General features: G+C 34.4%; 1 protein-coding gene across 1 annotated transcript in view; it reads right to left on the bottom strand.

The window, feature by feature from the left end:
* Positions 1 to 5,992: 5,992 nt before the first annotated feature.
* Positions 5,993 to 24,759, bottom strand: part of LOC136033238 (tyrosine-protein kinase Src64B-like) — a 48,114-nt gene continuing 29,347 nt past the window's right edge. Inside the window, exons 8-10 of the mRNA XM_065713952.1 lie at positions 23,508 to 23,767; positions 19,953 to 20,238; positions 5,993 to 14,322 (exon numbers count right to left, since the gene is read on the bottom strand). Of these exons, the coding sequence (XP_065570024.1) occupies positions 14,111 to 14,322; positions 19,953 to 20,238; positions 23,508 to 23,767 (758 nt within the window). The 3' untranslated portion in view covers positions 5,993 to 14,110. The remainder of the gene's footprint in view (positions 14,323 to 19,952; positions 20,239 to 23,507; positions 23,768 to 24,759) is intronic.

Genomic DNA, 24,759 nt, shown 5'->3' with positions numbered 1-24,759 from the left:
TTAGAGCATAAAACCTCTAAAGTTTCTTAGAAATACTACTGCTGCTACTACTATCAGCTCATTGCAGCACCAAACCGTCTGAGGCCAGCACAGTTGCGCACGCTGTTCTTCCACCCCAATCCATTAGTATATTTACTCTTTACCCCATCCTATGATGTTCGAATTTCCTTCAAATCATTTCTTATTACTTCTTCATACCCTATTTGGGGACGGCCTACTTTTCATTTAGCCCCATATGGATGGCCAAAAAGCACAATCTTAGGCAACCTGTCACCCTGCCTCTGTAAAAGATGGCCTATCCGTCTAAATATATATTTTTTTTCGTTACAGCCCTAGAAAGGCCAAATTTTTGTATAGCTTAGTGTTTGACATACAGTCAGGCAAATGACAGAAATGAATACCTAAAACAGTTCTAGGACAATTTATCTGAAAGGCATTTAATCCTCAGCCTTTCAAAGTGCCTACGCTTCAAGGCCAAACTTGGACAGTGTCATTACTCAACGATTCAAGGCCATCCAGCAGTGCTATTTGCAGTAATAGTTTTGTTTAAACCCGCCACGGGTCCATCCCGGCGTCACTATGAGGGCCGCAAGCAGGGTTTCTCTTCCAAGAATAGGAACGGAGGAAGGAGTTTATAACAGAATGAAACCCCAAACAAATTCCACAACACCGTGACAGCTCCATCCTTTTACACACAACCGAACCTTTTCAGGACATTTGCCAGGGATTCTGGGTTATGACCTTTTTGAACTTTTGGTTCTAAAAAAAACTCAGTCTTCAGGTTTATATGAAAATTGATAATGTCTAAGAAATTTGGTAGGGTTATTAAGGACTTCTGTGTTATACATTAGTGTTTAAAAAATATCTTATAGAAAATAACTATATTTTTCATCAGAAGGATCATTTGAGGTTCCTTAAAAAACTAAAGTCCGAGTAATAAAGTACACCGTTATTTTGAAAATTTATCTAATTCATTTATTCATTAAAAACGGCGCTTCTCCACTACGAAGGCTACTGTATTGGCCCTGCAGCAGCTGGGATCTAATACAGAGCCACGTATCTCCAGGCAGATATATTTATGGTCTGCCATAGTAGTGACATTTCAGAAAATCTGGGGGGGGGGGGGAACATCGATTTTGGGCCCCCATCCAGCCTTGAGAATTTTAAATTTTCGAAAATGCCTTTAGGTACCGTAATACCTTTGGGGCTCACATTTTGCAGCTTATTTAGGGACCAAAAACAGTACCAAAATGGAGCATTTACTGTATAAATCAGAAACTTACGTATAGTTACTTCAGCAATGGATATCTCCTTTGCTTCATTTATGCGAAGTCGTCGACAAGTTTCTCGAAGTCGAGCTCCTTCACTGCAACTTTCTCAGAAACTACAAGCAGCAAATGCGAAACTCGCTCGTTTTCCATCATTGTCTGGAGTTGGTCCTTCACAAACGTCAACAGAGAGAAAAAATTTTCATTGGAGTACGTTATGAGCGGGAGTGTGAGGACTACCCTGACGACTTTAAGAAGCTCAGAATAAGCTTCTTTCAATCCTCTGAGGCTTTCGAAGACATCTAAAGTGTTTGCCGGTTTCTGTGGAAGCTGCAACAAAAATGCACGAGCTATTTAAGCTTGACACTTCAGCTGAATAATATCGATTCCCGCCTGACCGAAATATTTTGCGATCACAAGAAGTAAATTCAAGTCCATAAAATCTCTGGATTTGGGGTTAAGGCAACGTGTGTCTTCAGCACTGGCAGCTGGATATAAAAACGCTCTTCAAATTCATTTAACACTCTGTCCAAAACCTTGTAGAATTCCCTCCATATTCCGTCTTTCGTTGTTGTGCTTTCGGAGTCAATGTTCTGTTTTCCAATTGTTGTTGTCGTCAAGTAGTCTCTTGGTCTTCCTGATATCTTCTGAACTCATTTTGATTTAGCAGGTATGGCTGAAGAGAGAGCACTTGTTTCCGACGGATCAGCTCCGACATTAATGGCCATCTCTTTAGACTTGCCGTTTAGGACACGAAAATACTCGTCATCACGCATTTTCCTCAGTTCGTTCTTGTTGCACAGATTAAAGTGCAAGCTTCTAAGATGACCAGGTCTGCTGCCTGTAGTTGTTCAGAAAGAGGGTTTATCACTACAAGAACTTAGTGAATGACATGCAAACTGAATATGAAGGGAAACAACTCTAGCTGGCCCGTAGCCTCTGCTGCTGCCTCCCTGTCAGAAGATTCTTGAATTACTGACAAAACTGTGAGTACGCAGTCATATCTGAACAGGATCTTAGCCACTGATCTATACCAGTAAGACCAACATGTCAGTACTGTCCGACCAAGCGTTAGCACGGGCATAATGGCAGTTTCCTGGGGTTTGACGAACAACTGGTGTCGAGTGTTGCTTTTGCAGCTGATACTGTAAACTGTTTGCAAAACTGAAAATACTGATGAAATTCTTTATATTTTCTGCATACAATCGCCAATGACAATGTTAAGTCTACGGAAATGACAGTGTGTGTACACTGCTAGTGGTGTTTTTTCCTGGAGACGGGCCTGTGTTCCTGAAAAATAACCACTCATTACATTGGCCCTGTCACAGCACTATCCAACACACTTTCACCAGTCAAGGTCAATACCCTTTATTTTGTTATAAATGAAGCCGGCCAAACTCTCAGCGTCAATCTTGCGCAAGTGGTAGCAACCTATTGCCCTTTCTTTGATTTTCAATTCATGAACATAGCGCACTAAGATTGCGAGTTGTTCTTTTTTCGAGAGGTCTTTTGTCTCGTCAGCAAGAACGGCAAAGTATTTTGCTTCTCCGACTTCTTTCGCGATAGAACTTTTGATTTCATTTTCTATGAACTCAATGCAGTCGTTTTGGTACTCGTGTGACATGTAATGGCCATAGGCCTTACGAAAGTTTTTCATCAATTCCGGGTTGATTTCTGATAAAAGATGAACTGTCATTACCAGATTCCCTTCATTGGCACTAGACTCCCCTTCATCAAGGTCACGAAACGCAAGACCTTTGCCGTCTAACTAATGCTGTAGGTTTATTAGAGCTTTTACGTACTGTCTATTCTCCGGTATTTCCTTTTCACGTTCTTTGGAGAGGCATGACGCAACAGATTCAGCCGCCTCCGTCTCGAAAGCTTTAAAATGAATCAATTATACGGCTTCGCAGACAAATCGGTACTGATCTTTCTGGAAGCCATTCCTCTGTTTAAGGTTCGCGCAGATTTGTCTCCTCAGAAAGTTATCTCGCTTCCAGGGTCTGCTTGTTTATCGGTAAAACTTCGGTTGCCGATGAGTTGTCCCCACAAAATGTGGTAGATTTACTTACAGTCGGTTTGAGAGATGAAGCCAATCATCGTTGCATCTTTATTCTTCTTCTTTCCTTTGGGCTTTTATTTTCCTTTTTTTGCACCACTCATACCGGATGAAAACATGTTTTAATAATCCGATTTGAACTTGAACACAACTCAACACTGTTTCACGGTTCTTTATTTGATGAAGGGTAAGAAGAAACTAAATACAAAACTGGAATGACACCCTGGTCTGGATACCCCTCTTTTCTAGATGTTAGTCTGCACATAAATGTGCCGACTGACGTGATTCATTAATTACTGGAGACATTTCAATGTCTCCAAGCCCAAAAAGGATTTACGAACCCCTGCCAAAGTTTGACCATAAATGAATTCGGGAGAACGGCAAGAACAGGATACTTTATTGAAATGCAAAAATCATCGAGTATCTTGAATATGCTATTTAGTAATAATTCACAGTAGAAATGCGGTAAAATAAGAGAAAAAATAGAACAAGGACATGGTTGAAATAGGGCTCCTCGAGGAATTAGGGGGGGGGGGCATGGCACCCCCTGCCCTCTCCAAATGGCAACACTGGTTTGCCTTAAAAGTAATCTATTCTCTCTAGGAAGTAACAGAGTGATAAATTTGCAGAGTTCTAAAAGAACTTTTATTATTCATTCAATTTTTTTTTCAACCTTGAAAGTATTGTACGTCAAAATTATAAAATTTCAGTATTAACAAACTGCAGTAAAAGTAAACGTAAACGGAAGCATTTTTAGAGATAGAGGCATTGGGTCTTTAAAGCCTGAGCCTCGACCCAGAGTGTATGGGCCCGCCCCAGAATCAAATCAAAATAATATCAGCCAGCCAAAAACACATTGAAGGGAATTTGTCTTAATTCCAAATTTTTGGCTATTTAGCGTACCTGGGCACTAGGTTTTCAAAAAAAACTGAGAAAAATTCAAACTTGAGTTTTACTCGGTCTTTATTTTCAAGCTCGGTCTTTATTTTCTTTTATTTCTTCAAAACACAGGAATCGGATTCGAAATACAAGCGAACCAAATTTTCTCCCATATGAAGACACTATTCATCAAGCGATGCAGGTTCAGTTACAGAACCGAAATTCAGCCCTGTCGGGACTTAGCCCAAGTTTTCTTCTGCTAATCTCAAGATCTGCTTTTATTCTACTGTGTTTAATAAATAATTAAAATTTACTATTTTGAAGATGAAAAAAGTATATACTATCGTTTTTTCTCTAAAACGCCAGCTAAAACTATTTTCCAGTGCAAACCTTCTGAAGCATAGAAAAAAAATAATTATTCAGCTAAAATAGCCTATGTGCTAATGTATTTCTTCGAGTCGCATGAAATCCAGTTGCACAACTAAAATTTAACTCTTTTTAGAACCTAACTTAAGTTTTCTTCTGCAAGTCTCAAGATATATTTTTTTAGCTGCTTCTATTAGAGAACAAAAACCTCACTATTTTCATGATAAAAACGATGTATTATCGTGTTTTTTGTAAAACGTCATCTAAAATCATTATCCAGCTTGAATTTTCTAAGGATCAATAAAGATATAAATTTATACTAAAAAAAAAAAAAAAATATCCCTTATGCAAATACATCGTTGAAGATGTACTCCTTTGACAAGCTTAATCAATAAATTTATTTTCTATTTAAGGAATATATGCCAACCTGATTCAATGTACAAGCGAACCGGATATTCGTTCATATGGACATAATTCACCGAGCGACATGAAATCCGGTTGCACAACCAAAATTCAATTCTTTTTACAACCTAAGTTAAGTTTTCTTCTGCAAGTCTCAAGATATATTTTTTCAACTGTTTCTATTAGAGAACCCAAAGCTAACTATGTTCATGATAAAAGGATGTATTATCGCCTTTTCCTGTAAAACTCTAGCTAAACGCCCTTTATTGTTCAGCTAAACGCCATTGTTCAGCTAAAATATGCCTTTTGCTAATACATCATTGAATTCTTCTTGATAAACCTGGTCAATTTTCATTCTATTTAAAAATGGCTTTGGTAGCCAGAGAAAAAGATGTTTATTTGATTCGAAACATAGCGAATTGAAAATTCATTCACGTGAAAACATAGTTCATTCAGCCACATGAAATCCTGTTGTACAACCAAAGTTCAACTCCTATCAGATCCTAGCTTCTGCTTTTTTCCCTAGGTCTACTTTTTCTATTATAGAATTGAAATTTCGGTATCTTGACGATCAAAAGAGAATCCCTTATCATCTTTTTCCCTAAAACGCCAGGTAAATTTATCCTCCCCCTTGAATTACCAAAGGCCCAATAAAGATATATTTTTCGGCTAAAACACCCCATTAACTAATGCATAAGTGAAGACGTAATTCTTTGATAAACTTGACTAATAAACTTTAGTCTACTTGAATAAACTGTATCATCAAATCATTCAGAGCCCGTGAAAGTATTAATTAACTGTAGCGTTGAGATAACGCGAACAAAGGCTTAACTGGAATAATGAACCCGAAACGGGATCCCACTTCCTTAAATCATGTACACTAGGTGGCACAGGCCATGAATGGCATGAAGACGTGCGGCGTGGCAGAAGTGTCTCTCATATATCAGAAAAAGTGGCGTCTGAGTAGTCTACGAGGTGGCGGAGAGTGGACAGCCCATTGGCTTGAACTAACTCAAGGTTAATGCTCAACTGCATAAGTTTTAATTGCACAATACATATACGTACAAAAATTTCTTTATGGGCAAACAAAGCCTCGTGTTATTCCAACTGAGATTTAGGTCGGGATTTTCTAGAAACAATAATAATGAAACAGAAGTATAGGAGTATTACAAAGGAAAGAGTGCCAGTACTAGAAAATAAAAGGACAGGCAAACATCGCATTAAGAAACGAGAATGAGGTAGAAGAGACCTTGTCATAACTATCACACTATTTACAATTATACAATATAGTTACAGTCAGGCGTTTCTCCACAACATGGGTCTTGCCTCCTAAGATTTTTAAACTATGGTCTGGATCAACGTATAACGCTTGGAATATTGACTATATATATATTGAGAAGATAAAAGTTTATGGAACAAAGCATTTAATTTTCTTTAAAGGTTTAAAGCCGTTTCCAAGATTTTGCTGATATACCCATATGAAAAAAAACATATACATAGTGTATTTTGATCCTGTACAACATATCCCTCAACATTTCCTTAAAATAACTGTGTAGAAAGAGTTAACATAGGTTAAACCGGATATATGTCGGATTATTTATCCTTATTATTTAATCCTTAGCCATAGCTGATCCATCTACTGAATTAAACTTTAGGAGTGTGCATGAGCTTTAAGATTGAAAATATGTTGAGCATCAGTTGAAAATAGAGCCATTTCCAAGAAGAAGTCGATGTAATATGAAAATTCTGGCTCGGTGAATTGAAAGATCTGATACTAGTATAAGCGTATTGTTCTTTTGGTACAAGTTACACCTGCTGGCTTGTCACAAAATTGCTTGTTTCAGAGCGAACGCTTACGAAAATTGTTAATTAAGCGAAACACACTCTATAATTATTCTCAGGTTTGATAAGAGAAAACTGGTTTCATAGCCACAAAGAAAAGTGACAGAATAGATGAGAAATATATAATTTGGGCTGTATATTTGCATATTAGGATGGTGGGGGGGGGGGGGGGGGTTAAAATATAGTAGGTCTGCGTACAAAATGTGTTAATTACAACGGTTATATACAAATGCATAACATGCAGCAAGAATTGTTTTCGAGCTTAACACTTTCTAAATACTTTACTCCCCCCTAATGTGCAAATTTAGAGCTCAAATTATAAATTTCCCATCTGTTCTGTCACTTTTCCTTATGGCTATGAAACCGGTTTTCTCAGATGTAACCTAAGCGTGAATCTCGAGTATGTTTCGTTTAATTAACAAGTGCCACACATACTTTAAATCCTTAACCTACACGTGCATTTTCACGAAGAAGGATATTTTGGTAAGAGTGTCTTACCTATAACAACATACACTGATTTAGGAGACTTTACAAACATTTTAAATATTTGGGTATCAATAATTTAAGAATCCCTTTTATTAGGCAAAGAGGAGATCGAACTCCTATTTAAACTGAAAAATGCCAGTTTGATCATGGACCAAAGTCGAATGCATACTAATATTTCAATAAAGTTGATAGATAAAATACACGCATTATTTAGTGTTTGTAGAGAAAATAATGCTTTTTCTTTTGTTAATATTGGCATTAAAGAGCCAGAATCCTCACTCCTTTCTAACCAGTTTCATATTCAGTTACGTGATTCCATCGTGGGAAAACATGAATACTGGGAAAGGATATACGGAGGTAGGGCTGGGACGGGGAATAACAAAAAATCACTTTTTATTTGATAGAATAAAAAGCACCTATAATTTCGCAAAAATCCCTTGGGCCCATGATCTGGGGTATCCTCGAACCTAGAATAGGGCACACAGTTAAGCACAATCTCCCCTCCTCTCTAGGACTGCTCCATAAGCACCATCTAAAGGAAAACAGAGACTAGAAAGTGCATAATTTTTTTTCTGTTTGATCCCCCTCAGATTGTCCTCTAGTACTACTTCCTCATCTCCATGTTTACTTCTTTATTTTTTCGTGGGGGTTTTTCACACGTTCTTGTGATGCATCAAGGGTAACAGTAATGTTCCACCCAACCATTCAATCCTGCGTATACGAATAGAAAGGTAGAATGTTCTTGGGATAGATACCATGCAGTAACAAGGCTTGAAAGGCCTTTGATGTCTAGATTGACCTAATTCGCAGGCCTATCAGAGTTAATTTAGGGTTTCTTGCAGTACACTTGCAGTAACGCAAACTTGGCAGGTTTATACAGGCTTAGTCACTTTTACTTGCTACCAATAACTTTATTACAAAAAAAAAATGCTACTTCACCTAATAAATCTTTTTAATTCCAAATAAAAACTTATCACATATTTCCCATTTTAATTTATTTGGCTATCAAGAGGCAACGATCCTGATATTTCTAAAGATTCTACTAAAATTTCAGGAAATCAGTTATGTCCGTTTAATTCGTTGTCATTGATTTTATCTTATTATTTTACTGTGAATAATTAATATCTCCTTTTTTACGCTTATTTAGATGGTTTTTTTTTAACTAATTATTTTAGTAAATTAGAAATTCATATAAATCTAACTCCTATGAAATTCCTTGCTATGTTTTTTTCTTCGTTTATGGAAAGCAAGGATCCTCCTTAGACACCTATATTTTATAGCTCAAGGGTATTCCTGAAATTTATTACTTGCCCTCATTTATAACCAGCACAATGTTATAACCACCGCAAGGTTAGGCCAAATGCGTACTACCTGTCAGGAAGACCCAGCGACTGAAACATTGTTTCGACATCCTATGTGCCTCAATGGCTCTGGAGGATCTTTATCTCCCATCCTTATGCGCCATCAATGGCTCTGGAGGATCTTTATCCCTCATCCTTATGTGCCATCAATGGCTCTGGACGATCATTATCTTTCATCCTTATGCGCCGTCAATGGCTCTGGAGGATCTTCATCCTTTATGCCTATCGTCCATAAATCCCCATCATACGTTTGTCTTATCTTTTCGTTATACATTGTATCTCTACATTGGTTTTGCAATGTTGTATATAAACAATAAATTGAAATTTAGAAGTAATTACCTCAAAATCTTCATGAGCCACTCAAACTGACGTTACCGTAAAGACCTTTAAAACTACTAATAAACAAGACAGAACAACCGTTCAGAAATTTCAATAGTATTTCAAAGAGAATAATAGTGTTTCGATAATAGAAATCTTCTAAATGTTTTAATGCGCCAAAATTAAAAGATCTTTTTTTACGAATGCCTATCAGAAAGAGGAGATTAGACCCGTATATTAGCGGAAAAACGCCTTTTATATAAAATAACATCAACTCTCAAAAAATATAAAACAAGCAAATTCGTCATGAAAAAGTAAGAGTACATACGATAGTAGGCAAGTGTTTGGACATAAGTTTACAGTCAAAGTTGACAGTCTTTGAACATGAATAAATATGCAGATTATTCAAATCAGTAAGACAGCTGATTTACATTTTAATCTCCGGTATTTACATGGTACCACCTAGCGATTTAAGACAGAACTACTAGCTTATATATCACCGTTGTTACGGCAAAAGGTTGAATCTGACATTTTCAATCTTCTAAAATAATTCCCAAAATCGTTTGCTGAGTTGCATTCAAAGACAAAATAAGCAGGATATAATATAATATGTTTAATATGATATAATATGTTTAATTACACCTCGATCCTCCCTTTGAAAATAGCTTAGCAAACGGTTTGGGGTAATTACCACAGACCTGTGAAAATGATGGATATGAGTACAAGGAGTAGTAGCAAGAATACGTGAAATATATTTCCGCGAGTATTTTGGAAATAAGTTTATTGACTTAAATAGAAAATCTTTGAATATAAATATATGAGCCTTGATTCTTTTGACAGAAAAGAGGAGAAATAAATTTATAAAAAAAAAGAAAACGAGGGTAATTTCCAGCTAGTGGACCAAAAAGTTAAAATTAAAAAAAAAAACCTTTGACTCAGTGTTTTTTCGGCTCTGTCTGAGTTCATTTCAAAAGATTAGTTAGTTTATTTTTTTAGTACTGGGGACGGCTTGGCGGAGGTCCTTCCCGAAATATCTACTTTTTGATTTTCATTTCTTTTGGTCCGCTAGATGGAAATCACTCTTGTTTTTTTATTATTATTATTTACATTTTTTGGTTTTATGGTCAAACGTCATGTTTAGCCAGAGTGGTCTTAGAATATATTTACGTATAGATTATTCGAACTAACAAGATAGCAAACTTCTATCCATAGACAATAAAACCGTGGTACCACCAGCAATATAATACAAAGAAATAAACTTAAATATATTAGTGTTTAATTTGCTAATTTGTCAGATCAGAAATAGGATGAATTAATACAGGCTCATCCAATGGTATATTGGATTTCCCCTTAACCTATGCTCAAGATATTTTAGACTGATCAAATTATATACAGAAAAACATAGATCTTTCTTATTTTCGGCTTAAAAGAAAAATATACGGTTTAAAATGAAATAATATTAAATTTAGCATTGTTGCCCAAACTCAACTTTGAGTTTGTCAGACCCACTTCGAAATTCGTACTTGTATGTATGCCAAATAAATACACCCCTTTGAGTAGCTCAACTTTGAGTAACCCTTGTTCTCTAGAGTCTAGAAAGTATTTACAGCTAAAGTAAAATCCGACACAACTAAAAATAGTGAAATAGGATTTTTTACTCAAACTTTGAGTTTGTCAGACCCACTTCTAAATCCGTACTTGTATGTATGCCAAATAAATACACCCCTTAGAGTGACTCAACTTTAAGTAGCCCTTGTTCTCTAGAGCGTCATTTTTAGAGAAGTAGCAAGCCCAACTCTCAAACAAGAACTGGATGTGAAAGTTTGAAATTCATCAGAAGACCTGAGAGTGGGTATGACCAAGACCTGAGACCAGTATGTAAAGAAGACCTCTTTGTATACTATTTGAAATTCACGAGTTAGGTCACTAAGAGATATCGTTCCAATCTGGAGATAAATATAAGTTTATAGGTGTTATGGCAACTTTTCATCTAAATTTTGAATTCGCGTAGCCAAAATGATCGCTGCAAACCCCTGAAACTTACTTGGGAGTGTAATTTAAAAGATCAATAATGAAGAGCAATGACTCTATGAGGTATAATGATCTTTTAATGAAGAAAAGTGATTATAATCATCACTATGAGCAAGGGAATGACTAATGGGAAGTTTCGACTTTAATACTGTTACTTGCCCCATAAACATGGCTATGAAGAAAAAGAGTTTAGTCTTCATACTACATCACAGTGGCGTCAATTCACAAGAATTTAAGGGAGAGGGGGGGGGAATGTATTTTCAATAGAGGGGGCAAAATTTGTCGTTTTTTCGCAAAAAATCAAGGGTGACAGAGCTCTCTCCCCTAATTGTCGCCACTACTTTAAAGGTGGAATGTTTGGCATAATCTGCCCACAGAGGCAGGGGTATTTTGGATTGTTCGGATGAAATTAAGATGCCTTCGGATGATTTACAACTACGGAAGTTATCCCATCGATTTAACTCTTGCTCTTTTTCACATTTTCGGGGGTATGCTCAGAGTAAGTGAATTATCGATATTAGATATCTCAAGCAACCAACGTCAGGTTTATCAGACCAATCTTCCTTCAGAGCCCCTTCCCAAGTACAATCATATTTATATGTTGAGCAATATAAAATGATATAATTCATGTGTAAACTTCTAATGTAAATTACGATGTTAATTTTTGAGTCAAAGGTGGCTAGTGACATTGTTTATGCTAGATCAGACATCATCATTTCCCAAACATTTATTTAGAAATTACACAATATATTACGGTAGTAGCGTTTCTAATTCCCTTCCTTAACGGTTATCACAGTACTTATTAAATTAGGCTATTATATTCGTTTATAATAACCATTCTTTGAACAGAAGCAGCATTGACAAAACGGTGTAATTTTACCGTTTTCGAAACAATTTTTTTGGTACAATTTGTGCAGTACAAATTTTCCGATATTTTTTTTTTCTTATTCCTTTCTGACTTACACGTCTGTTCAAGTTTTAGCGTATTGAAAATTTTCTTAATGGTACGGCAAATTTACAACCTGCTGCTTCAGATGGTACAAATTAATCTCTTGCAGTACAATTTTAGACGGAAAACTGGTACTGTTTATTTCAAAGAGTTTGCAACGCTGGACAGAATTATTGTTTTACAGCAAATAAAAAAAATATCAGATAATTAACATAGTATATTCTTAAGAAGTTAAAAATATTTATATACCCATACTATTCATAGGAAGAATCTGCCACTAAAACAGTTGCGATCGCGACAAAAAAAAAAACTAATTTTAGGAAAAAAGTAAACAGTTCGTCTTTTGATCTTATTATGGCTTATTTTCAAACTGTTGTTCCGATGGTACAAATTAATCTTTTGTGGTACTATTTTAGTCAGAAAACTGGTGCAATTTATTTCAAAGCGTTGGCAACCCTGAACAGAAGTATCATTTTACAGCAAATAAAACAAATTAAACAATTATTCTTGCAAAGTAATCTTACAAAGTTAAAAGTAATTATATGTGTAAGATTAATTTGAATAATCTGCCGTTAAAACAGCCTCGATTGCGAAGAAAAAGCCAACAAAAAAAAAACAACTAAAAACTAATTTTAGGAAAAAAGTAAACAGTTCGTCTTTTAATCTTATTATGGCTAATGTTCAACCTGCAGTTCAGATGGTACAAATTAATCTTTTGTGGTACTATTTTAGTCAGAAAACTGGTAAAGTTTACTTCAAAGCGTTGGCAACCCTGAACAGAAGTATCATTTTACAGCAAATAAAACAAATTAAACAGTAATTCTTGCAAAATAATCTTACAAAGTTAAAAGTAATTATATGTGTACTGCTGTTCAGATGGTACAAATTAATCTTTTGTGGTACTATTTTAGTCAGAAAACTGGTACACAGCGTTGGCAACCCTGAACAGAAGTACCCTTATACAGCAAATTAAACAATTAGTCTTACAAAGTTAAAAGCAATTGTATGTATACCATTCATTTGAATAATCTGCCGGAAAAACAGAAGCAATCACGACAAAAAAAATAACAAACTTTAGGAAACAAAATAAGCAGTGCGTCTTAAAACGTTTTTTTTTTTGGAAGCAGCACAAAACCTCACCAATATTATGCACAGGACGCACAATCATTCTTTGGCATTCAAACAACTTCGGCTTGTACTTAATTTAACAATGTCTTTTGCACTTACAGAAGGCACCGAATCGGCCTTCAAATTATCAAATGACCATACAAAAATTCGTTACAGCGGATTAGGGCTGAGTAAAACAAATCACAGATATATTCAATAGAAACTGGTGAAAATACTGCATCTTGACGTGTCCCTTAATAATCGGCCGCTAATTAAGTAGAATCAACCGTAAACTCAACTGATTTCAAACTGGCACAAATATTTGAAAAAAATGAACTCGAAAAAACTTAAATTTTAGACCTTACAAAACTGATATTACTGAATTCTCACGTCAAACTTGTAGAAGAAAAAACGAATGAGATAAAAATTTACTGAAAAATAATGAGTGACCTCGTATTACTCCACGTACGAATACTGACATAAAAGTTAAGGTCAAGAATACGACACTACGTTTTGCAGTCCCTAGTGGCGGTGCTGATCTCTGTTTCACGACCCTTCAGCCAAGAAGTGCAAGAGGGGGGAGGGCATCCTGTGCTATCGCAAACCCTTCCTGTCTACCTTCCCCAGATTTCTATAGTCACTTATTTTAGAGCTGGATTGACTCTGGCTAAGTTTACAGAGTCAAGCCTGTGACCCATGTTCCGAATCCCCAGTGACACCAAGATTCGAATCCCTGTCCTCATGGACAAAGGACTTCATATGTAGCACGCTAACCACTCGGCTAAGACGGCTAGGATACTGAAAAATTGTACGAAAATTGATCAGTCATATGAAAAAAAGAAGTGAAATGAAAAAGACGTCGGTCAGTCGAAAAAAAATTCATGCAATATTTGTAAAAATGACTCCATAAATATTTGGCTTCCAATAAACTACACACACTTGGAAATTTGAAAACCAGGGAAACCAGGATTAGAACATCCTTTTGCTTAACAAGGACTAGTCTGAGCTGTCGAGATATGTCACTGAAAAATGTTTTCTATAATTAATCAAACACTTCCCTGTATGGCACTTCTGACGCAACTGGGAAATCCTCAAAAAAGTGGTGAAGATACTCAAAAGTGGGTCTACGCTCAGGGTCCGTGTGCCAGCACTCAAGAACCAGTCCATATAACATGTCAGGGAACATAACACCACTTGGCTTTGGCATTCGATAGCCTCGTTCCACCTGTTCAATTACTTCTCGATTATGCATACCTGCAAATGAAGCTGTATGTAAATAAACTGAAACATCAAATAAACTGAATGAATGAACTGAAATTTGAAGATTCATGAATAATCCATGAACATTCATTTATAGAATCACATCATAAGATCATCTGCAAATAAAGATGTACATGAATAAACTGAATGAATGAACTGAATTGTGAAGATTCATGAAAAATCCATGAACATTCATTTATAGAATCAAATAATAAGATCACCTGCAAATAAAGATGTACATGAATAAACTGAATGAATGAACTGAATTTTGAAGATTCATGAAAAATGCATGAGCATTCATTTATAGAATCACATAGTAAGATCATCTGCAAATAAAGATGTACATGAATAAACTGAATGAATGAACTGAATTGTGAACATTCATGAACAATTAATGAACATTCTTTCGCAGAATCACCTGCAAAAGAAGTCATTCATGAACAAACTAAGTGAATGAACTAAAGTATTATAACCGAGAACGCGTTCAGCATCACCACAATATTTATCACTTTTTATTTCTGATGCCACTGTTTGACACCAGTTGATAATAATAATAAAACAATATATACTCCCAATCGTCATTTGCACTTCAGGACGCCAGAATTTTTCAGAAGTTCAAATGTGCGCTTGAATATACAATAGCAAAATTTTATAAGCGTAGAACAGAGGTACTTAATATGGCCGCGCTGTTGCCATAAGGGTGACAAGAAATATTGAGCTAAACGTTTCGTCAAATTTGCGGGAATTCTCGACTCGCAAAATTTTTTGGAAAAGATTTTAGCTTTCAGAAGAAATTAAAGCTATGGAAAATACGTATTGATGATGATGGTATTAATGATTGTTTTCCCTTGTTGCACCTGTTTGTAACCTCCAATTAGATTAATTTCTCTAGCAATTTAAAACTTCATTTTGAAGGGCACCTATCGCAACTTATGAAATAGTTCGAAAAATAGTTTCAAGCAGACAATATCGAGAAACTTATGTGGATTCAAGACCCATTAAGGGCCAAGGCTCCATCTGAACTTAGTTCTTTGGAAGACGAGTCTTTCGTTGAGCTGTCCTGCGATAATATATTCTTATCAAGAAATTTAACGTACCGAAAACTTAGAAATCGACAATATCGAGAAATTTACGTGGATTCATTGCCCATTTAGGGCCAATGCTCCATCTGATTTAACTTCTTTGGAAAACAAGTCTCTCGTTGAGCTGCCCTGCGATAACATGTTTAAGACAAAATTTGGTGGCATAAGCATTTCTATTTTCTGGACATCAGTAAAAGACTAATATCCGATACGTATATATTCCGTTTGCAGTGTTTTGTTTGTGCGAAACTGGCTTTTCGGCTCTCATCGTAATAAAAATAAAAATGGCTCGAAAGTTAACGCTGCGCAAGAAATGAGTAACCATATTTAATCTTATTCCAAAATTTGAGATGTTTTTATATTGAACTGCAAGCCCATCCCTCCCATCAGTGATTTTGACAATGCCAATCATAAACCGATTTACAATAAAAAAAATTTCTGAATTTGAAATTTGTGTTTAATTTATTTTTAAACTAACCTAACAACATTTAAGGGCACCTCAACTGCACGTGGAAACCCTTAACGAATGCATTTGCGCTACGATCAGCCGCTACAACCAAGGCTATAGTGGCTGTCCAGACTCAATATGTATTTTACTGAAATAGTCAAAATTAAACATTTCACATCATTTCAAGGAAAATAGTATCTATTTCAAATTTTTTGTTGTTAAATGAACAATCGCTTTTAAAAAAAGGCAAGTTTTCCAATTTCTCAAGAAGATAAAAAAGAAGTACCTTTTTTTTTAGGAGCTGCGGAAAAAAATCGATGTTTTTAGTATAACCCGATAAAGATTGAGAATGTTTGCAATAAAATGATACAACATTCTCCGGGGTGCCGCTATAATCCCACAGTCAAGACTAATGTTAAAGACTTTAGATGATGTGGCGTTATATTTATATGTATATCCCACTCACAGACTAAAAAACAGAGGAATAAAAAAGAAAAGAGAAAGAGAAAAAAAGAGTAAAAAGCGAAGAGAAAGTCAAACAAAAATAACGAAAATAAACAAAAAAAGAAAATAACGAGATTAACGACTATACAAAGTTAGACAAAACTTAGCAACCGCACAGAACGGTAATGCAGGCCCAACCGTGGGGAAGCACCAGAAGTAAGTTGATTACTTTGACCAAAAATTTGTCAAAATTATTGGGTGCGAGGAGTAAAGGTATGACGGATTTATATGTAAGTTATGACGGATTTTTAAATATTTAATTAAATATCAAATGATTAGGTCTTTTGTGTTTAATATGTTGCGGGGAATTATTTTTTTTTTTTTTTTATGCTGATGCTGTAGGCTTGTATTTACTTTGGCTTGATTTATTTTTATTTTGTCAGTGCTAGTGTATGTAACATTGTAAAATTGTCAGTGCCAAAGTATGCCACCAGGCATGTGCACTGGTTTGTCATATTTATTTATTTAATTGTTGCCAATAAAAAATTATCTATCTATCTATACAAAAACAGGGATAGTATCAACCGTACCAGAGCGAACGACAATTTTTATATTCCGATAAGAACGCAGCAAATATAGAAGAAAGTTGCAATGCCGAAAACACCAAACAAGAATTAGATTCAAATCACTTTCTCGAAACAAAGGGCAGAGTCTAGACAAACGAAAATGTGGAAAAGGGGGTATAATGTTTCAAATAAAATAATGGGAAAACAGAAAAAATAACACAATACACAATTAAAAACAAACAAACTTTTAATAGTAATAAACATCTCAATTTTCAGCTTCACATCTGGAAACCCTTATTAACGAAAAAAAAACGAAAATAGATCAAATAGAAGATATAAAGAAAAGAAAAAGACCAAAATCCCAAACTAAAAACAAAAGAACTCACATCTTAATAATGTCCAATATGACATCATGAATTTTGTTTGTTTTGTGGCTATTTGAATTGGTGAACATTTATTATCCTGGATTTTATTGAGATGTAAGTTCTTTTGTTGTTGTTTTTTTTTCTTTAAATGTTCGTTTTAATTTAGTGAAGTTTTTTTTTCGTTGATAAAGGCTTTTAGATGTGAAGCCGAAATTTTCGTAGCTTTATTATTATTAAAGTTTGTTTGCATATTTTTTTCTTTCCCTGTCTCAGTTGAAATATTATTCCCGTTTTCTATATTTTCATTTATTTAATTTGTAAAAGGAAATGCAAAGGAAGTATGGTCTAAGAAATTATTTGAGCACAAGTATCAATTTACTACAAATACAATATTTCTTTTTCCTTGTTTTAGAGTTGCCCTTCGACAAAATTTAAATTTTTTCGCAAGTATTAAGCTTCCTCGTTAGTTCGTGAGAACCGCCAACCGGACTAACGTAACAAATCCAAATTCCCGAGGTATCAGGCTAAAATGGATACTGTGCCTAATTTATTTGTCTATTTTTTTTTTAATTACGAAATTTAGCGACTTCAATGAAAAAAAAATCGACCATTTGAAATGAATTTGAGAAACTTCGGCGTTTTGTCACAGATGTGAAGCCTCCTGGAAGCAATTTATAACCAAATGGATCTCATTTTACTGACGAATCCTTAAAGCCAAGTTTTCCAACCTAGTACAATAGAAATAAATATTAGAAAATACACAGTTCAAAAACAGTACTCACTAAAAACAAAACAAAAAATGGATTTCGAAAAGGAAACAATTAAAAAGTAACCATCTTCAAAGATGGTAAAGAAGTAATATCTAAAAAATTAATTCTTTATATATAATTCTTTATGTTATCTGTGCTTTGATGAGGCAACCCTACCTCAACTCAATTTCAAGTCTTACTTCATCTACATCGTCTATCTACAGCTCACCTACATCGTAAAAATATAGGTAATAAAAAATATAGGCTAAATAATTTCATGCGAGTTCTTCACTTTCCCTGTTTTATTTTGACGATTCTTTTCTTCTTCAGATCCGTATGTTTTGGGTTTTCACCTTTTTTCTAACTTAAAATTTTATCTTTTATTATAAATAACCACAGAGCCGGTCGCACAAAAGACATGAAAAAGAAATATATCGATATCATATACTCTTTTTATAGAACTGGAGAGAAAATGTTTTGACCTCTTCGCCCATTCACGATATTCCGAAACCCCTGACTTTCCCTAAAAAATTTTTCCTGAGAATTTCAACTTGACCTTTCAGCCGGGAGACAAAATAGGGTGTACTTACCAAAACATAACACTCACCACAATTTAATGAAACCTACCGACTATATTCAAGAGCTATAAGAAATAATTGTTTCGCCTTCAGGCATAAAAAAACGACACAAACATGGATACTGCCTTGTTAACATCTAAAAAACTGCTGACTAAAGTCTTCCAGAGAAATACTCACTTCAGTTACCTGTTATATAACATCACATATTATAATAAATATTATTTGCATAATATTGTTAAACCCTTAGCAGATGTAATCAAGATAAATTGATCAGGTAATTTGTGTAAATGTAAGATAAATGACAACTTTATTCATTCTAGGATTAACTCCATTGCAGAAATCACGACGTTTGAAAAAAAATTCGTATCCATAGGTTCAGTGCATTACAGTTTTTTTATTTGTTTATGAACACGATTCCCTGATGAATGGGAATTTCCGGAGGGGGAGATTCCCACTGGAAGAATTGTCCAGGCGGAAATTTTCTTGGTAGAATTCTTCAAATTCTTTTAAATTCAAAATACGATCGTTATTAATATGCAGGGATGTGGAGATTTTCCGCAGGTATGTTTTTCACGGAGGGTGAGTTTTCCATAGAGAAGGGGGGATTTTCCGTGGGAGAGTTTTCCTTGAATTTCCTTTCTTTAGAAAGTGTAGCAACGCGCGACGGTTAAGCTACCCGTCGCGCGTTGATACTACAAACATTCTAGAAAACTGCTAGTTTCTAGCGTTTATGTATCTTCGACTACAAAACGAAAAGACGCATCTCATGTTTTCATAATCTTAAAGGAAAACGTAAATAGAAAACTTAAAGTTTTAGCGAGAATAGTTTTTGTTCAAGGATTTTAATAAGAAACATATATATGAATTACAAAGTTTATTTAACAACGTGACTTTATGTTGGTTTAAATTCCTAAATTTATTGTTACCTAGTCTTTAACTAGAGGTACTCAAACATTTGCCTCAGTCAGTGTTCCTAACTGAATAATACACACTAGGAAACAACAGCACCAATTGAAGAAGTGGCAGAGGAGACGGACAAATTGACTCCCTATATTTTAGAACACAACAAAAAATACCCCCTTCCCTAACAAGATTTTGAAAAATATTTCTTTTTCTGTATCTTCAATAGGAACGAAAACATTCTCGACGTCTCGACGCCCCAACCCCCTCCCACCCCAGTATTTTCCTGAATTGGCACCCCTTCTAGGTTTTTTTTTTTTTTTTTACTGTCTAACAAACTTATTTTGGAACAAAAAATATGCAACATCCAATTTCATTTGGGGCAAGACCACACAAAAATAAAATAAACTCTATATCGAATTTTGAATTTAGGATTATGTAAAATAATATTAATATAAAATAAAACCAACTGATACTGATAACAAAACGTACCAGGATAAGGAACCTGTCCATAAGTCAGCAATTCCATAAGTAGTATAGCAAAAGACCATACGTCGGATTTCACAGAAAAACGTCCATAAAGTGCAGCTTCTGGGGCAGTCCACTTCACAGGAAATCTGGATCCCTGACTAGGGCAGTACTCGTCGTCTTTGATGACACGCGCTAATCCAAAATCACATATTTTTGCATCATAAGCATCATTCACAAGAACGTTTCGAGCAGCCAAATCACGATGGATCAACTGGCGGGCCTCAAGATAAGCCATACCACTTGCAATCTAAAAAATCACAAATAAATTGACCAAAAAAGCAATAGAGGCAAACAATAAAGCAATCATAGCCTACACCTTTTTGGCGTTAAATAAACTTTTTTTTTTAATTATTAACAATATTAATAATTACTGATTTATATTAAATTTTATTAAATATTAAAACTTATGAATATTTTATTAAATAATAAAATAAAATTTTTTATCAAAAACTAATAATAATTTATTAAATAATATAAAATGAAGCGAACAGTGAAGAAAAACAAAATGAAGCAAAACAAAAATTACATTTTTTTTTATTTTCATTCTAGTAATTTTTTTTAGGCTTGTCTGTTTTATTTTGTCCTAATTAAATATTGATTTTTTTTTTATTATTCATTGTTAATTAATTATTAATTTCCTTTTTAATTACTAACATTAACAACTTTTTATTAACAAGTACAACTTTTCTAATTGCTAAATAATATCTACAGATACAATGGCTATGCATGAGAAAATGAAGCAACTAGTGAAGGACAAAACAGAAATTATAATTTTTTTTAATTTACATTTTAGTAGACTATTTTTTTAGGCTTGTCCTGTTTTATTTTGTCCTAATTAAAAATTTTTTATTATTAATTGTTTATTAATTATTAATTTTCTTTAATAATTAGTAATTATAAATTTTATAATTATTAATTAATTGTATCTTTTTAAATTTTCATTTTTTAGGCCTTTCTTTTTTGTATATGGTCCATAGAACTTTTAACTGTTTATGTTTTACTCTCTATTTTCTTTTTTGCATTGATGATAGTCGGACTGAAGGTCTCGCCAGAAATATCTCCATATTTATCCTTTAATTTTTTTTCTCTCACTAGACTGGGGAAATATCCTTGTTTTTTTTTCTCCATACAATTTGCTTGCATTTTGTTTGAAGCGTTCAGCGTTATATATCCGTTATATCAGCGTTGTCAATATATATCAGCGTTAAATCAACTACAAATGGCAATTAAAATTCGACAACGCTTTTCGTCTATGAAACTTAAGCATTAAAGATGGGCTGATTAACGGAGACAATTACACCTTCAAAGAATAGCTGCTCCTTCTTAAGCTGTTTGATGCTCAACGTCGTGTGCAGGGGGTAGGGTGTCTAGAGGAGATGTCAACCCCCCCCCCCCCTCCCCACCACACAGTTATTTAATTGGTCCATTATGTTTTAAAACAAAAAGAAAAGTCACTGTGCGTATGGCTGCCAATTAAATTTAAAAAAAAAAACAAGTTTTTTTAACTGAAAGTAAGGAGCGACATTAAAACTTAAAACGAACAGAAATTACTATACGAATAGAAATTACAGAAATACAAAATTCCACATTTTTGTAGATAAGAGCTTGAAAATCCTACAGTAGGGTTCTCTGATACGCTGAATGCGATGGTGTGATTTTTGTTAAGATTCTATGACTTTTAGGGGGATGTTTCCCCCTATTTTCCAAAATAAGGCAAATTTTTTCAGACTCGTAACTCTTGATAAGGAAGACTAAATTTGATGAAACTTACATAGTTTAAATCAGCATAAAAATTTGATACTTTTGATGCATCTATTAGCATCAAAATCCAACTTTTTAAAGTTTCTTTTACTATCGAGCCGGATCGCTCCTTATTACAGTTCGTTACCACGAACTGTTTGATAAGACATATCAGCAATATTTCGAGCGTCTATTCAGCGTCAGCATCTATTGAATATCCCTCCTCCATCAATCAGGCTACAAAAAGAGAAAAACATGGACACTTACCAAAAGGCCCACGCACGTACAGAATCATGCATCGCAGTTTTCCGTCCCAGGTTTTAGCAATCTTAGACTTGCAGATTGAAAAGGGGAGGGAGGCTATTTAGAAATGCTTATACTTTCTTCTTTATGGGTTAATTTTTGTAGAAAAAACAAGAAAAACGTGGGCAATTGTACACATATGGATCTTAAAAATTAAAATATTTCCAGTTTTTCAACATGGCTTTGGTAAAGAAGTCAAGTCACATTGAGCACTTGCCCTACATTGACTATTATTGGCATTATAGAGATGACGTTTCATTGACAATATAGAGTTGACATTTTGTTGCAACCATTTTTATTAATGAAGACTTAATTAAAATTAGTAAAATACCAGATTTTGCTAAAAAAAAAAAAGAAGAAAAACGTGGGCAATTGTACAAATATGGATCTTAAATTGAAATATTTCCAGTTTTTCAACATGGCTTTGGTAAAGAAGTCAAGTCACATTGAGCACTTGCCCTCCACTGACTATTATTGACATTATAGAGATGACGTTTCATTGACAATACAGAGTTGACATTTTGCTGCAACCATTTTTTATTAATGAAGACTTAACATAATTAAAATTAGTAAAATACCAGATTTTGCTAAAAAAAAAAAAGAAGAAAAAAGTGGGCAATTATACAAATATGGATCTTAAATTAAAATATTTCCTGTTTTTCAACATGGCTTTGGTAAAGAAGTCAAGTCACATTGAGCACTTGCCCTCCACTGACTATTATTGACATTATAGAGATGACGTTTCATTGACAATATAGAGTTAACATTTTGTTGCAACCATTTTTTATTAATGAAGACTTAACATAATTAAAATTAGTAAAATGCCAGATTTTCCTAAAAAAAAAAAGAAGAAAAAAGTGGGCAATTGTACAAATATGGATCTTAAATTAAAATATTTCCAGTTTTTCCACATGGCTTTGGTAAAGAAGTCAAGTCACATTGAGCTCTTGCCCTCCACTGACTATTGCTGATATTATAGAGATGACGTTTCATTGACAATATATAGTTGACATTTTTGTTGTAACTATTTTGAATTAATAAAGACTTAATATAATTAAAATTAGCAAAATACCAGATTTTTTCCCGGGATATTTGACCCCTCTGCGGTAAATCTTGCATTACATTAACTACAAGTAAAATTAAAAACAAGCTTCCTCACAAAATGACTTCAAACCCCCTCTTCAGTTTCAGAAACATGACATTCAAGCTTCAATAGAAAAAACAGAGAAGAAGAACAGGATTTTGGGAACAACTTCTGATAAACTTCCTGGCAATGCTAACAGGATATACATCCTTGTCCAAACTCAATCCTGGAACATCATTATCCATTTTTTTTTTACAAGAAAGAGAAAAAGAGAGAGACAGAAAAAAAGAGATCGAAAAAGAGATAGAGAAAGAAAGAGACAAGAGTCCAAAATACCATGGGAAAATTATAATGAATTAGACAGTCACTGAAAGCAGACCGATACTGACCTGAGAAGCAATAGATACGAGGTTCCCAAAAGTTAATGACTGTCCTTCAGGCTTTCTGAGCAGTTCCAGCAGGCTCCCTTTGCTCATATACTCTGTGATAATATACAAAGGCTCTTCTCTAGAGCAAACAGCGTAAAGAGTGATCAAATTAGGATGCCTGAAAGACTTCATTAGAGCTGCCTCACGTAAAAACGCCTGAGCTGACATTGATCCCGGTTTTAATGTTTTTACAGCAACATTAGTTGAGTTTCTCCATCGGCCTGAAAGATAAACGAAGAAAATAACATATAAATATCAATATTTTTACTTTTTAATATTATTAATTTAGCTAAAAAATGAATGAAAATACTCAAGGAAAGACTACAAGACATTTGATATAAAAAATATTATATATACAAAATAATATAATAATGATAATATATTCTTTCATTTATAAAAACAATAACCAGGTAACTTTCGTACTTCCGATTTTAATTGTCTCAAGTTGTGGTTCTCAACCCTTGATCCCTCATGAGCCCCCTTGATGAGGCTCGCATGCCCCTTGGAAAAGTTTGGAAAAAAAACTGTCGGACAGAATGCTCGCTGTCAAAGATATGCCTAACAATTATCTCCAATGAGTACGAAGTCCCTTATTCTTACCTCCGCACAGGCAGTCTGGTTATCCTCGAGGAAAAGGGAACAAATTCTCTTAAGATTGTCAATAGCACTCTTCATATTACACGGACAAAATTCACTTTTCCCCTCACTATTCTACTTCAATGAAAATTCTATTTTTTTGCAATTATATAGCCTCTGATGATATCGGAAGCCAGATTAAAAAAAAATAAAAAAAAAATAAACGCGGGAAAAATCAGTGAAAAAGAATGTAAAAGAATAAGACAGTAAATAGCTTAAGAATATGTAGATTTCCTTTGGTGTTGTGTTTGGAAATCAGTAGGATGTTAATATTTGGATTTCTAAGGGCGAAAGGAGTTGTCAAATTTAACAAATTGGTTTCACTTAGTCATTTTCACGCTACAATTTGGCAACACTGACAAATATGAGATACTGTCCTAAAACCATAATTTCATAACATCTTAGAACAACGCAGTCTTTAGGTGCGAATCTATGACGGGTTTAAGGGATAAAATATTTTATTATGATGTCTTTGGTACTATACGACTTATAGAGTCTAACGCTAAGAACCACTACTACTACTACAAATAACTCACTGATGTAGAGTACCACCTGAGGCCATAACAGCGACGCACGC

Source organism: Artemia franciscana, chromosome 11 (assembly GCF_032884065.1).
Source record: "Artemia franciscana chromosome 11, ASM3288406v1, whole genome shotgun sequence".
Classification (NCBI taxonomy): domain Eukaryota; kingdom Metazoa; phylum Arthropoda; class Branchiopoda; order Anostraca; family Artemiidae; genus Artemia; species Artemia franciscana.
The sequence above is the reverse complement of the archived record's forward strand: the minus strand, read 5'-3'. Positions and strand labels throughout refer to the sequence as shown.